Source organism: Rattus norvegicus, chromosome 13 (genome assembly GCF_036323735.1).
Source record: "Rattus norvegicus strain BN/NHsdMcwi chromosome 13, GRCr8, whole genome shotgun sequence".
Classification (NCBI taxonomy): Eukaryota; Metazoa; Chordata; class Mammalia; order Rodentia; family Muridae; genus Rattus; species Rattus norvegicus.
This window is the reverse complement of record NC_086031.1, coordinates 47,094,285-47,107,963: the sequence shown is the minus strand read 5'-3', so window position 1 is coordinate 47,107,963 and position 13,679 is coordinate 47,094,285. Positions and strand designations below refer to the sequence as shown.

Sequence of the window (13,679 nt, the reverse complement as noted above, 5' to 3'; positions counted from 1 at the left end):
ATACATCTCCCCTCCCTGCCTTTCACCACCATCATCCCTTCAATCGGAGCACAGGAACAGTGGCTGAGCCCAGCCTCTTAGTCCTCCTGAATCAGGGCTTTTGCCCAGAAGCTTTGGTTACAAGGTGACAATTGTAAAAATGCCCACTGTGGTGCCCTAGGGCACTGAAACACACATCCTGTGCTTTAATCTGAACACTCACACATCCACCAATCTTTAATAATGATGCCTTTGTTTTCTCAAATGTCGTTTATTTAAAAAATACAATTCCAGAGAAAGTAGAAGATAAAGGAGCATGGGAAGTGGGTACAGTACACAGACCTCTTTAAGTCGGGGACATAAAGGGTCAAAATAAAATGAGCTGCAGGCAAAAAGCCAGAAGCTCGTCTATGGTCCAAATATCTGGAAGGTTCTGCTCTGGTCTCCTGCCTTCAGCAGGCTGCTTTATTCTTGGCATTTTAAAATTATGTTATCTGTGTGTGTGTGTGTGTGTGTGTGTGTGTGTGTGTGTGTGTGTGTGTGTATGTGCACACATGTTGTGTAGTGCATACAGAGGACAGAAAACAACTTGTAGGAGTTGGTCGTCTCCCGCCATCTCGAAGGTCTCAGTGATCAAACTTAAGTTGACAGAGCAAGTCCCCTTACTCACTGAGCCACCTCACAGGCCCGCCATTTTAAATTAAGAAAAAAATGGAAGGGGCAGCTCATGCCTGTAATCTTAGCACCTGCGAGTTGGAAAGGCAAGTAGATCAGGAGCTCAGGGTCATCCTCATCTACATAGGAGTTTGAAGCCAACCTGGGCTACATGATATCCCCTCTCATAAACAAAAACAAGCAAAATAAACAACAGCAAAACAAAAAAAGTTTCTTGTTTCCATGTAAGCTTCCATGGAACTTTTTCTCTCTCCAGTAATGGGGTCACAGAGAAACTGTCGTGTCCTTGCTAACTCTTCTTTTAAAAGTTAGTTCCCGTGCAGAGGCAGAGGCAGACAGATCTCTGTGAGTTCAAGGCCAGCCTATGGTACATAGTGAGACCCTGTCTTAAAAAATACAAAAAGTTAAATTGAGTCCTACCTGTCACCTTTAAAATGAGACAACTCTTTGGAAACTCGAGAGTGGATTTTAAATTCATCTGGTGAGAAACAAAGACTGCAAGGTGGGCTGGAGACACAGCTTGGTGGTGCAGTACTCAAAGGGCCCTGGGTTTGGCCCCTAGTAGCTCGTAAGAAAGCTGTGTGAGCCAGGAGGTGGTGGCTGCAAACGCCTTTAATCTCAGCACTTGGGAGGCAGAGGCAGTTGGATCTCTGCCTGTTCCAAGGCAGCCAGGGCTCCACAGAAAAACCCTGTCTTGAAAAAGAAAAAAAAAAAAAGGAAGGAAGGAAGGAAGGAAGGAAGGAAGGAAGGAAGGAAGGAAGGGGTTGAAATAATCTTTTGCTTGTTTTCCAAAGAGGAAGATGCTCTAATCCAGCTTCCTTCTGGCCAGGAAACTAACCAGAAGAAATGATTGCATTGACCAATGCTCACTCTTTGCAGCTATGGACTGAGCACCTCTTTGTCTACACCCTCAACAGCTTCATGGCCCTAAAGAATGAAGTTCTTGGGTTTGGGGATTTAGCTCAGTGGTAGAGCGCTTGCCTAGGAAGCGCAAGGCCCTGGGTTCGGTCCCCAGCTCAAAAAAAAAAAAAAGAACCAATGAAGTTCTTTTTAAAGTGTGACAGAAACAGGGTTTGGAAGAGAAAGTAGTAGACCGTCTCGGGGGACAGTTCCCAGAAACTGCAGCAAATGGCACGGTGCCTCTATAGGCATGGCCCCGAGCTAAGGGTTGGCAGCATTTTGTCCCATCGAACAAGATGGGGCATAGAAGCACCCCAGTGTAGTCACCAGGACTGGGTGACCCACAGAGGGCTGAGAGAACAGAGTGGGGAAGGGGAAAGGAAGGTGCTCGCACAGAGTCCAAGCAGCAGGGGAAGAGAGGAGGAAATCCTTTGCCCTAAAGAGCATGGGTCCCTGAATATAGGTCCTTGGCGGAACCCTACTATGGAAGGCCCTTCCTTACACACGTAGTTATCACGATGCACTCCTTTGGAGGCAAAATCGGATGGCCCAGAGTGAGCGTCAGTCCGGCAGTCGGTTAGTCCTCCCTACTCCTCCCCAGTCTGCCTGAGAGAGGGAGGGCTTCACCGAGGACCCACCAGGGCCCTCCCCAATATTTCCTATAGCTAGAAAAGAAAACCCCCAAAACCCTGGAGAAAAAGTCCAATAAGAACTTTCATCATACAAAAAAAAAAAAAAAAAAAAAAAAAAATCAGTCTTTCTCTTTTGCCTTCTGAGGCACAGCATGCTCCTCTCACACAAAGCTTCCTGTCCCAGTTAGGACAACATTACTATTTCATTTTTTAAAAATAAAAATAAAATATCCACCCACCCTCCCTCTCTAAGTGCTACTTCATATTGCCCGCACTCCACACACCCCAGAGCAGGCATTGCTCCCTTGACACAAGGTAAACATAAAACTCGGCTGCAAGCCCACAGCTTCCAAGGGGCTGTTCGTCACAGCCAACCCCGGTGCCGTCTGCGGGGGGAAGGGGCAGCGGACAGCACTTGACTCTTCCAGCCCCAACACCCAGGTCAGGTCCACTTGGACCGTGGGGAAGGCCACCGAGAGCTCTGCCCCTTCCTAGCAAAGGAGTTAGGTGAGGGAGAGGCTTCTCCCCCAGCTCTGGGCAGCTGCCACAGGTCTGGGCCATAAGTGGGTTCATAAGGTTCCATGACCTCGAGATCCCAGTGCAAACCAGCCGGTCTTCTCCTGGGCCAGGTCCAGCTCCCGAAGGCGGATGTGCACCTCCCCGAGAAGCACGTTCTCCCAAAATCCTTGCTCACTTAGCACACTCAACTGGAGCTCCCGCTGTTGTAGGTCTCCCTTGGGAATCCCATCATACACCAACTGCAGACGTGGGCAGCGTGAGAAGAGAGGCAGGCAAGCTATGAGTTGCGGGGAATTCAGAAAGAGATGTTCCAGGCCCTAAGGTAACACGTAGCTCCGGCAGGCCTGGAACTCAGAGCAATCCTGCCTATGCCTCCCAAATGCTGGGATTATATCTATTGGAGCTTCTGTTCATCCTCCATACGGGGCAGCAGGCTCCCCCTGTGCATATATTAGGGCCCAAGTTCCAAGAATCACAACCCTAAGGGTTTAAAAGCTGCCCTCGTAAAGGGAAAAGGGGGCAGGTATGACTACATGGGGGCTGGATAAACAAATAAATGGTTAAGAGGTGCTTGCTGTCTAAAAGCTCAAAACTGCCCGTAAATCCAGGGGAATAGATTCGATCTTCTGACAACCACGGGCACATTTATACACAAATAAAACCAATGTGTAAAAACAAAAGAAAAAGTACAGTCCATACCACAGTTCTCAAGGCCGTCCCTGACCGGGAGGCAGCGTTCTTATAAAGTTGCTACCTGAGAATGGATGGTTGGTTGCCAGGTGCCCTGTGGCACACCCCTAGAATCCTAGCACTCAGGAGGCAGGGGCAGGAGGAGCAGGAATTTGAGGCCAGCCTCAGTTACATATGGTGTCTGAGTCTCAGGAACCCAAATAAATAAACCATCAAAGAAGCAGTTTGCGGACCCCTTGCCCACCCCGAGCAACTCATTCCCCACACACCATCTCATTGTAGGTAGGGTTGCAGGTTTTCCGGGCTACTTTGGTTTTCCTCTTTGTGGCTTTCTGAGGGTCAGGAAGGAGGTAAATCTTTACATATGGGTCAGGGTCACTGCCATCCTGGAGCGGTTGCTACAACGGAATGCAAACAGAAGTTGAAGGGCCCTGACAGTATCTTCCACTTTCCAGTCCCTGAAGCTACACTCTGATCTAGATTCTCTTGTTCTCCCTCTGGCGTTTTTTTTTTTTTTGTTTGTTTGTTTGTTTTTGTTTTTGTTTTTGGTGGTACGCACCTAATCTTTTTGTCCATTTCCCAGCTGATAAAAACACCTACTGTGATTGCATTAAATATATAGATTTTCTATTTTTCAGTTTCAAAATTTTCAAGACAGGGTCTCTCCCTACATGGCTCTGGCTGTCTTGAAGCTCACAATATAGACCAGCTCTCGACTCAAAACTCACTGAGAGCCATCAGCTGCCTCTCCCTCCCGAGTGCTGGGATTAAAGGAACATATTGATATGCCTGGCTTGTACTACAGTTGTAAACGAGCCATCAGGTCTCTCCAGGCATCTTTTCTCCATGATGAACCTGCCATTGGGTCCCTTTAAGCCCTTGGAAGTAGAGACGTGAGTCAGAGAGCAGAGGCTGCTTGCTCAATGCCCGCTAACTAATGATCCACTCAGACCGACTCTGTTAGTTTTTGTTTGTTTTACGAGCCCCAAAGTAAGCCACATAGGATGCTGCACACATTAACTATATATTGCCTTGATTATGCCTGAAGGAAATCCAAGGGCTTCCCTGTTTACACTCATCTATCAACATGTATTATTACTATAACCTAGGTCTCTCCTTAATAATTATAACCACCACCACCACCACCACCACAACTCAGAAAGGCAAGTGCTTTTCATGTATTATCTCCTTTTGTCCCCACAGCAACCCTTGGAGGGGGCACCAATGTCATCTTCGAAAGAGGCTCTCGGTACTCAGGATGCTGCCACAGACCACAGCAAGCAAGCAGCTCTGCCCCGAATTGCCTGGTCAACCGCAGGCCCAGCGTGGGCAGCCTGTGGTGGAGGCTCAATAAACTTCTGTGGTTACTCTCATTATCCAGGGGCGGAGAAGGACTGACTTGTCCAAAAACTACTGACAGAAAGACCAAGGACCGAGTGAGAGTCATGCCCGCACTTACCAAGCCCCGAATATGCATCACCATGATGAAGAGTTTGTTGTTTTTGTAGGAAATGGACAGCTTCACCTCCCCACCGACCTTCCCAACCGGCCGGGCCCACGTCCCATCTGTAGAAATAAGGGAAACAGAGGTCTATAGGCCAGTAGTGACCCTGACAGGTGCCAGGCAGACATTTGTACTTCCTCCCTAAAGCCCTGCCCTGTCCTGCAGGTTTGATATCTGAGTGTACCCTCCCTCTCTGATGGGTAATCGCTACCTCAGTAGCCATTCCCTAGGGCTGTGGTCACCACAGCCTGAAAGGAAAACCTGAATCCTCAGCCAGTAAACAACTGAACAGGAAAGAAAGTCGACAAAGAGGTGGGGTTGAGGTTTGGCAGGACGGCCACCAGGAAGGTACTGTACCTGATGACTTCGGGGCTGGGCTAGGGCCTGAAGTCTTCTCATCGCGGGGCAGAGGATGGAAGAAAGTATATACCAGGTCACACTGGAACAGACAAGAAAACAGGGCCACTCTTCAGTAAGACAGACCGACAGATACCCACCTACATTTTTTAAAGGAAAAATATAGCCAATTGTTGGAAGGGTAGGGGAACCAATTCCTATACACTCAGCACTCAAAAAGCAAAGGGTAGACTGTTATAAGTTCAAGGTTAGCCTAGTCTGCAAAGTGAGTTCTAAGCTAACCTGAGCTACAGGGCAGGTCTGTGGTAGAACACGCCTGTAATCCCAGCACCCAGGAAGCAGAGGCAGGTAGATGGAGGCCAGGCTGGTCTACAGAGTGAGTTCCAGGACAGCCAAGGCTACCCAGAGAAACCCTGTCTCCAAAAACCAAAACTATGAGACCCCATCTCAAAAGACAAAACAGACAAAGATAAGTAAATGAAAACACCCAGGCCGCTTCAGGCCAAAAGCAGCCTCCAGTACTGTACTCCTCTCTTCTCTACGTCCCAGTCAACACACACAGCTGGAGCGGGACGTATCCCTGAGTTAGTCTGGGACTGAAACACAAGTCTTTCTCTGGAGAATGTTTTTAACTAAGCATGGAAAATGAAAGCAACACCAAACCAAACCTAGGTCTGAGGCTAGACCCACCACAACCCAAAACTAGATCTGAGGCTAGATCCACCATACACTTGTGCTCTCATCTGAGGTAGAGCCAGGCGCTGGTTATTCCCCAGCTCACAGACCCCTCGTGACTTCCCCAGGACTAAGACCACTCCTCACACCCCGCCACCCCCCACTCACCTCAGCCACTTCAGGGGCTGCATGAATCAAGTGCCAGATGTAGCCATTTAGCTCCTCCTTCCGCCTCTCAGCCACTGCCTCTCCCCGGGAGCGGCCAATCACAAACCGACTAGGGAAGCTAGAGTGAAAGGCAGAGAAAGGGCCCAGGGACAGGAAGTAAATATGAAGGTTCAGATATTTCACTTCCACTTCTAGTTACCTGATCCAGCAGCTTCTCTTCTGGGGGACCCTTGCCTCCCTGACTCCTACTCTATCTCTTTCTCTGTATGTACACACACACACACACACACACACACACACACACACACACACACTTACTTCCTAGGACCTCAGAGAATTCTAGTATTTTTACCATCCGGCATTTTAAGACTTCTGTTTATGGTTCGATGGCATTGAATACATTCACCCTGTAGCATAAACACCTCCAAAAGCCAGGTCCAGAGCTCTTTCCAACTGGCAAAACTGAAGCAGCCCACTTGCTATACACCTCACCACCAATTCTGCGTTCTGTCTACATGACTCTGATTACTCTAGGGGACTCCAATAAATAGAATCATCTCGTGCTTGGCATATTTCATTTAGGCTCATTAATCACACAGCTATCAAAGGTCCTTCTTTGAGTCATATGTCAGATTCACCCAGTGTCCTGCTTTCAGCTCAGCTGGCTTGCTTTCTGGCTGGTGCTCCCATGTTTTGTTTTCCAAGGCTCTAGAGAGAACAAGGTGGTTTGGATGGCTGGTGATACCAGCCAGCAGGGGGCGCACCTGTTACCAAGCCCAACACCAGGCAGACAGCTCCTCAGTTTGAAATGGTTCTTTCTGAAACAGGAGCCCTCCCTCCTCCTTCCCCTGTATCTTTCAGCTCTGGTAGGACTAGGGGAGAGGGGCTACCTGGGCAGGAAGGAGGAAGGGAAGAGCAGGCGCAGCTTATTGTGCAGTTCCTGGAACTCCTCGAACGTCCTCTGGATGTAGGTTGCCTCGTGAGCGTTCTCTCGCATCACCTTCACCACATAGATCTGCAAAGGCCAAACTCAGAGTACACCTGCCTGTCCAGCTGCCCACTAGAGGGGAGAAGGAGTGCCTGTGTCTGTGCATGTGTGCGTGCGTGCCTGCTACACTCCTGAAGGAAAGTCTTGCGAAGATAAGAGGGTAGGAAGCACACTGGCAGGAACCTAAAAGCAGAGACTTCCTGCCTGTGTCTCACAAGACACATGACTCACAGAATTACCAACCAGTTCCGCATCCTGAGCCTTCTATGCAGGTCATGTGCAAGGGAACTGGTCTGTCTGGGTTTACTCAGAGTACAGTAAACTCTGGGGCCCCCTGTGTGGGGGTGGAGAAAGAGTTAACCCTAAGAACGTCGGTGGACAGGGAGCAACAGAGGGTCAGAGAGGAGGGATACTTACATAGCCCTTGCTAGGGTGGAAGACCTTCTCATGTCGGCAGAGAAAGACATCACGGATGCGGCCAGAGCTCTTGAGAGTATGTGTTCGGGGGGCAAAGGAGAGGGTGAGCCGGTCGTCTGAGCCTGTGAACTTCATCTGAGCCAGGTTGTGGATGAAAAAGTTGAGTTTCGTAGCTACGCTGCCCAAGCTGGACTCAATCAACCTGTTTGAGCGTGGGAAAACAAGGGATGTAGTCAAGGACCCAACCACCCTTTGCCTTGAGAGTTACCCAAGCAGATCTTCCAAGTTCTGAGATTTTTTTTCCTTTGGGGGAGGGGGCCAGGGTCTCACTGTGTAGCCCAGCCTCAAATTTATGGTGATAGTCTTGCCTCAGTTTCCTAAGTACCAGGGTTACAGATGTGTGCTACCATGCCCTGCCCTGAGTCCTAAAAATAACCACCAGATCAAATTACATTCCATTGTAATAGTCTCACAGAGCACCATTGGTGAAATCACCTCATGCAGTCTTTATGTCTGTGAATCCTGAGGTCCTATTCCTCCTGCTGAGGGAGGAGGGAACTTGGGGCAGCAAATATCCACATAATATTATCAAATGGAATTCAATAGGAGCACAGCCTATCTGACCCCCACACTAGGCACTGCTCAAAAAACACTAAATTCTAAGTGAGGTCTGGTGAAAGGGCAAGGGTCTGACCAAAAGAGCAATTATAAACCGGAGAGATGGCTCAGCGGTTAAGAGCACTGAACGCTCTTCCAGAGGTCCTGAGTTCAATTCTCAACAACTACATAGTAGCTCACAACCATCTGTTATGGGATCCGATGCCCTCTTCTAGTGTGTCTGAAGACAGCTACAGTGTAGTCATATAAATAAAAACAAATAAATCTTAAAAAAAAAAAACAAAACGAAACAGGGTGTGATGACACACACTTTTTTTTTTTTTTTTTTTTTTTTGGTTCTTTTTTTCGGAGCTGGGGACCGAACCCAGGGCCTTGCGCTTCCTAGGTAAGCACTCTACCACTGAGCCAAATCCCCAGCCCCGACACACACTTTTAACCCCAGCAGAGGCAGGTGTATTTCTGAGTTCCTTCAAGGCCAGCCAGGTTCCAGGGGCAGGTTCCAGGACAGCCAGGGCTACACAGAAAGATCCTGTCTTGAAAAACTAAAACTAAAACCTTTTAATAAAATCCAGCTTCCACTTTGACTCCTAGACAAAGTCTCTGTTTGGGACCTGGTAAAAACATGAATAAGAGACAGGCAGTGGTGGTGCAGGCCTTCAATCCCAGCATTTGGGAGGCAGAGGCAGACGGATCTCTAAGTCCAAGGCCAGCCTGGTCTGCAGAGTGAGTTCCAGGACAGCCAGGACTGCTTACACATTAGCCTCAGACTGCGGATAGGAACAAAGTGGTTACGTGGAGGTAAAACAGGGATAGCAGATCAAAGCCGTAGCCCTAACATTTGGGCTAAGCCTTTCCCACTGCTCGGCCTGCTGCTGCCAACTTGGCAGCCTGTGGACTACTTGGTTTGTGCTGCATGTTACCTTGTGAAGTAGGTAGTGGCATTGGCCTCCGTGTCCTGAGGTCTCAGGGCATCATACACATACTTGAGGTCCTCCAGGTCTGAGAGCTCGGGGATCCCACAGGACAACATCTGGAAGAAGAAAGGAGAGCTGCCTGCGACAGTGGCCTAGCACTGTTTCCTCTTTGCCATAAGGCAAGGTCTCCTATTCTAGGCTGCCTGATCCTCTTGGGTTATAGACAGATGCTGTGGGCAGAGGTTAGAGGGCCACAGGAACTGAGGGGCTAGAGTAAATGGCCAGGGCCCCCTGTCCCTGGGTAGTTCGGATGCCCTTAGGGAAGACAGTTAATGCAGTTGGGAGAAGGGGAGCTCCAGGAATCCTCTGGAACAATCCAGGGCAGCCTTGAAGGCGGACCCAGGGAACAAGGAGAAGGGCTCACAGAGAGGTGGAGCTTCTCACCAGGCCCAGGAGGTTGAGGAAGAGATGGGTGTGCTTGCGAATGAGGTTGTAGGCTTGGCAGCAAAGGTCAACAAAATCATGGAAGCGGCTGGAAGGCTTGTCACCCCCGTTGATGACATACGCCATGTCTGAGGTGAAGACAAACGGGGCGCGGTCCCTGGGCGGAGGGAACATACACGTGTGAGGTCAACAGGGAGAAGGGAGGTCGCCTTGTAAGCTCCATCGAGGTCTGCTTTCCTTTGCCCCTCACCATGTGTTCCGACCCGGTCTAGTAATTCTTTCTCCCAGCTCCCCACTGGTTCTCGGCTTCCTACGGCTTTGCTTGGTCCTCTGTGAGAAAGAACAGCTAAGCTCTGCACAAACTTGAGCTCCTTATCAGTTTTCTGGTCTCCAGAGCTGCTCAGTGCCCTAACGCTCAGCTGCTCCAGTCACTGTCTTGTGCCCCATCTCTGAACTACGCCGGCCTTCCACACAGGAAGCCACCTACCTCTTGATATTACCGAACATCTGCGCGTGGCCCAGGAAGCGGCCGAAGTCTATATGGAACATGTGGCCCGTGGTCTTCAGCATGATGTTGTCATTGTGTCTGTCACAGATGCCCAAGATGTATGTAGCCACACAGCAGCCGGCACAAGAGTAGATGAAGTTCTCCACAGCCTGTGAGAGTGGAGGCAGGTGGTGGAGCCGCAGCCAACCCTGACCCTCTTCTCTCAGGTGAACTCCAGCAGCGCCAGCACCTGCCTGCTTTCCTCCGTCATATACCAAAACACACACATCCACAGAACTGTCCTCTGTGCTTTCTGAGGTAGGAGATGGACGGTTTATAAGTCTACATATACCCTTCAGCTGAATTCGGTTTTTTTGGCTGGAGAGACAGTGGACAGGAGCAAGTCCAGACAGGACGGAAAGGCTGATGCTTAAAACCTTTCCCATGGGTCATGGGTCATGATAACCCTGACTTGAGCCTGGCTACCGAGTAGAGGAACTAAAGGCGCCTGACCCTTCTTCATCCTCCTGTCTTCCTGCCCCCAATAACACTCCACTGCCAGAGTACTTGACGCCAGCTAAATGCTTATCTAATTAAAATCACCGTGCTCCAGAGAAGAGCTGAGGCAGCTTCACACTTCCTGTAGTGTTTTGCACTTGAAAATCAGATCTCTCTATTTGGTAAAATGTGTCAGGGATATTTTTGGGGCTCAAGGGGTGGGAGGGGCTGGGGTAGGAGCATTTGCGTCATAAGCACGAGGATCTGAGTTTGAATCCACAGTAACAATGTTAAAAATAAATAAATAAATAAATAAATAAATAAATAAATAAATAAATAAAAAGCCGGGTATGGCCATGCATGCCTGTAACTCCCAAGGTGGTGGGATGGAGACAGACAGCGTCTGGGAGCTCACTGGCCTGCCAGCCTAGCCCAAACAGCAAGCTTCCAGCTCCTCACAGACCCTATCCAAAGACAGCAGAGGAAGGCAGTAGAGGAGGAGGAAGACACTTGATGATCTGCTTTGGCCTTGCACTCCCGTGGGTGTGTGCACTACCCCTACTCATGCACACAGAATAAGGAGGAGGGAGCCAGGTCTGGTGCCACTTGGGAGGCCGAAGCAGGCTTCTTGGAGTTTGAGGCCAGCTTGGTCTACATAGTGAGTTCCAGGCCAGCCAGAGCTACATAATGAGACTCTGTCTCAAAAAGCCAGACATCATAGAGTTCAGCTTCTGTAAGGGAAAGAGCATTTCTTAGAAAGCAAAAAAAAAAAAAAAAAAGGAAAAAAGTTTGAATGAAACCATTTGAGTAAGAGCATAGTCTATCCGACCCCAGCTCTAACTTAATATCTCTATTAACCTGCCCGTCATGGACATTCTTCATAGATAAGGCCCCTGGAAGATCACAAAGTGTTGTACTAATGCCCATCGGTAATGACTATACTCCTCTTCCCTCCTGAGCAGGGCAGGTATGACCCTCAATTTATATATGGTCCTCCTCTTTACCTGAGGGTCTGTCTCAATGAAATGTGGGTGTTGTTTAGTGGGTGTATAGTCAAGTTCTACTAATGCCAGGTCTCACTCTTGTAACCCCAGCATTCAAGAAGCTGAGGCAGAAGCATGAATTCTGGACTGCTGGAGCTATGCTACAGAGCGAGGTCCTGTCTCAAAAGACGGAAAGGGGGGAGGGGAGACTAACAAAGTTAGCTTCCAGGTATGTGTCTGCTTGCTGGAGACACGTCCACATTTATTATGACTTGCTAGTACACTGGCATGGAGTAATTACAATTCTGACACCTAGCACGGCGCTCAATCTGGGAGGTGTTCGGCACCTGGAAAACACGTTAGCATAAATAGCATATGGGTCTGAAGGAGGAGAGAAGACTCAGCGGTAGGTCCTCTCCAAAGGCGCTACGCTGAGTTGTACAATACAGAAGGAGCAGTGTTTAAGGCTGAGAGAAAGGAAATGGCTTTCTAGGCAAAGGATATGCTCATCTAAACACATGCCCGTATCCTCTATCCTTGATCCTGGCTGAGCAGGCCATGAGACTGGGGCAGGCCAGGCCGGGTGACCAAGGCAGTGGTGCAGATGTTGGACTTATCTGGCGGAGCCTCTGAAGAAGCTAGAGCAAAGTGTGACATGAATGGCCCTGGACTTGAAAAGTCCTACATTTACTGATGGGAAACACAGAGAGCGGGCCGGGGAGGTGAGGAGAGACAGGGAAGTCAAAGTCAGCCTTGCCTCTGCTGAGTTTGCTTACAGCAGGGATGCAGCAGAGGAACCCAGCAAGCCAGGGCTACAGAGGCTTAAGCTTCGTGGGGAAAGGGGTTACAAGAAGGGCTTTGGGGTCATCAGCGCATGAACAGGGACAGAAGTCACAAAAGAGGGCATGTCAGTCAGGAGTGTGTTAGTCAGAGAGCAATTAAAACTTCTTTTTTTTTTTTTAAAGATTTATTTATTTATTATATATAAGTACACTGTGGCTGTCTTTAGACTCCAGGAGAGGGCGTCAGATCCCATTACAGATGGTTGTGAGCCACCATGTGGTTGCTGGGATTTGAACTCAGGACCTCTGGAAGAGCAGTCAGTGCTCTAACCACTGAGCCATCTCTCCAGCCCCCTAAAACTTCTTTTTTAACTGACAAGTCAAAAAAAAAAAAAAAATCTGGGATGTGATATGGCTCAGTGGTTAAGAGCAACGACTGTTCTTCCAGAGGTCCTGAGTTCAATTCCCAGAAACCACATGGTGGCTCACAACCATCTGTAACGATGCCCTCTTCTGGTGTGTCTGAAGACAGCGACAGTGGACTCATATAAATAAATAAATAAATCTTTTAAAAAAAATCTTTCCGGGGTTGGGGATTTAGCTCAGTGGTAGAGCGCTTGCCTACCAAGTGCAAGGCTTGGGTTCGGTCCCCAGCTCCGAAAAATAGAAAAGAAAAAAAAAAATCTTTCCTATGCAATGATGTTTTGCCTGAACACCTATCTATCTGTCTGTGTGAGGATATCAGATCCCCTGGAGGTAGACTCAGAAAGTTGTATGCTGACATGTGTGGGTGCTGGGAATTGAACTCAGGTCCTCTGCAAGAGCAGCCAATGCTCTTAACCAGGGAGCCATCTCTCCAGGGATTAAAATTTATTAGGACCATTTAAGACCATCTGATTACACACTCATCAGTCGTATTCTGTTTATAATTTGGCTGCCTACACGTCCTCCGTCAGGAATAAAATGCATCAGTCAACATAAATTAGCACTTGTACTCCCTTGAAGTGATCCTTTTAGAAATTAACCTGGTGGCCCATAGTCATTTGTTTTTGAGACAGAGTCTGTCTATGTAGCCCAGGCTGGCCGGAAACTCACAGAGCTCCACCTGCCGAGCACTGGGATTAAAAGTGTGCCACATCCTGATATTTTTATTATGACCTGTCCCTTTCCACTCTCACCCCAAACTTCACTGACCCGTGACATAGTCATGAAGCTGTGGACTGACCATGGATCACAGCAGGTCACCAAGGCCCTACCATCCCTGGAGGCTCACTTTCTTCCTATAGCCAGGGGCCAGCCAGGCCTCTTTGCTCTCAGGTCAGTCTCACCAATACCCTCCATCTTGGCTTCTAGGCACAGCCTTGCACAGCAGCTCCACCGCTTGGAGCAAGGGGCCGGATTAAAATGACAGCCAAGGCCTCTTGCTGCCATCCTGAATTCTCCACAGCA

General features: G+C 48.9%; 1 protein-coding gene across 6 annotated transcripts in view; it reads right to left on the bottom strand.

Annotated features, from left to right (window-relative positions):
* Positions 1 to 230: 230 nt before the first annotated feature.
* Pik3c2b (phosphatidylinositol-4-phosphate 3-kinase, catalytic subunit type 2 beta) overlaps positions 231 to 13,679 on the bottom strand; it is a 60,868-nt gene continuing 47,419 nt past the window's right edge. For 4 of the 6 annotated variants that reach the window (XM_063272074.1, XM_063272073.1, XM_006249754.5 and 1 more), the window contains 10 exons: positions 9,968 to 10,137; positions 9,481 to 9,637; positions 9,043 to 9,152; positions 7,505 to 7,706; positions 6,990 to 7,114; positions 6,100 to 6,217; positions 5,257 to 5,338; positions 4,855 to 4,961; positions 3,665 to 3,793; positions 231 to 2,944 (listed from right to left, as the gene is read on the bottom strand). In XM_063272074.1, the coding sequence (XP_063128144.1) occupies positions 2,756 to 2,944; positions 3,665 to 3,793; positions 4,855 to 4,961; positions 5,257 to 5,338; positions 6,100 to 6,217; positions 6,990 to 7,114; positions 7,505 to 7,706; positions 9,043 to 9,152; positions 9,481 to 9,637; positions 9,968 to 10,137 (1,389 nt within the window). In that variant the 3' untranslated portion in view covers positions 231 to 2,755. Of the gene's footprint in view, positions 2,983 to 3,664; positions 3,794 to 4,854; positions 4,962 to 5,256; positions 5,339 to 6,099; positions 6,218 to 6,989; positions 7,115 to 7,504; positions 7,707 to 9,042; positions 9,153 to 9,480; positions 9,638 to 9,967; positions 10,138 to 13,679 lie in introns of all 6 variants that reach the window. The other 2 variants (XM_063272075.1, NM_001105951.1) reach the window with 2 other exon arrangements.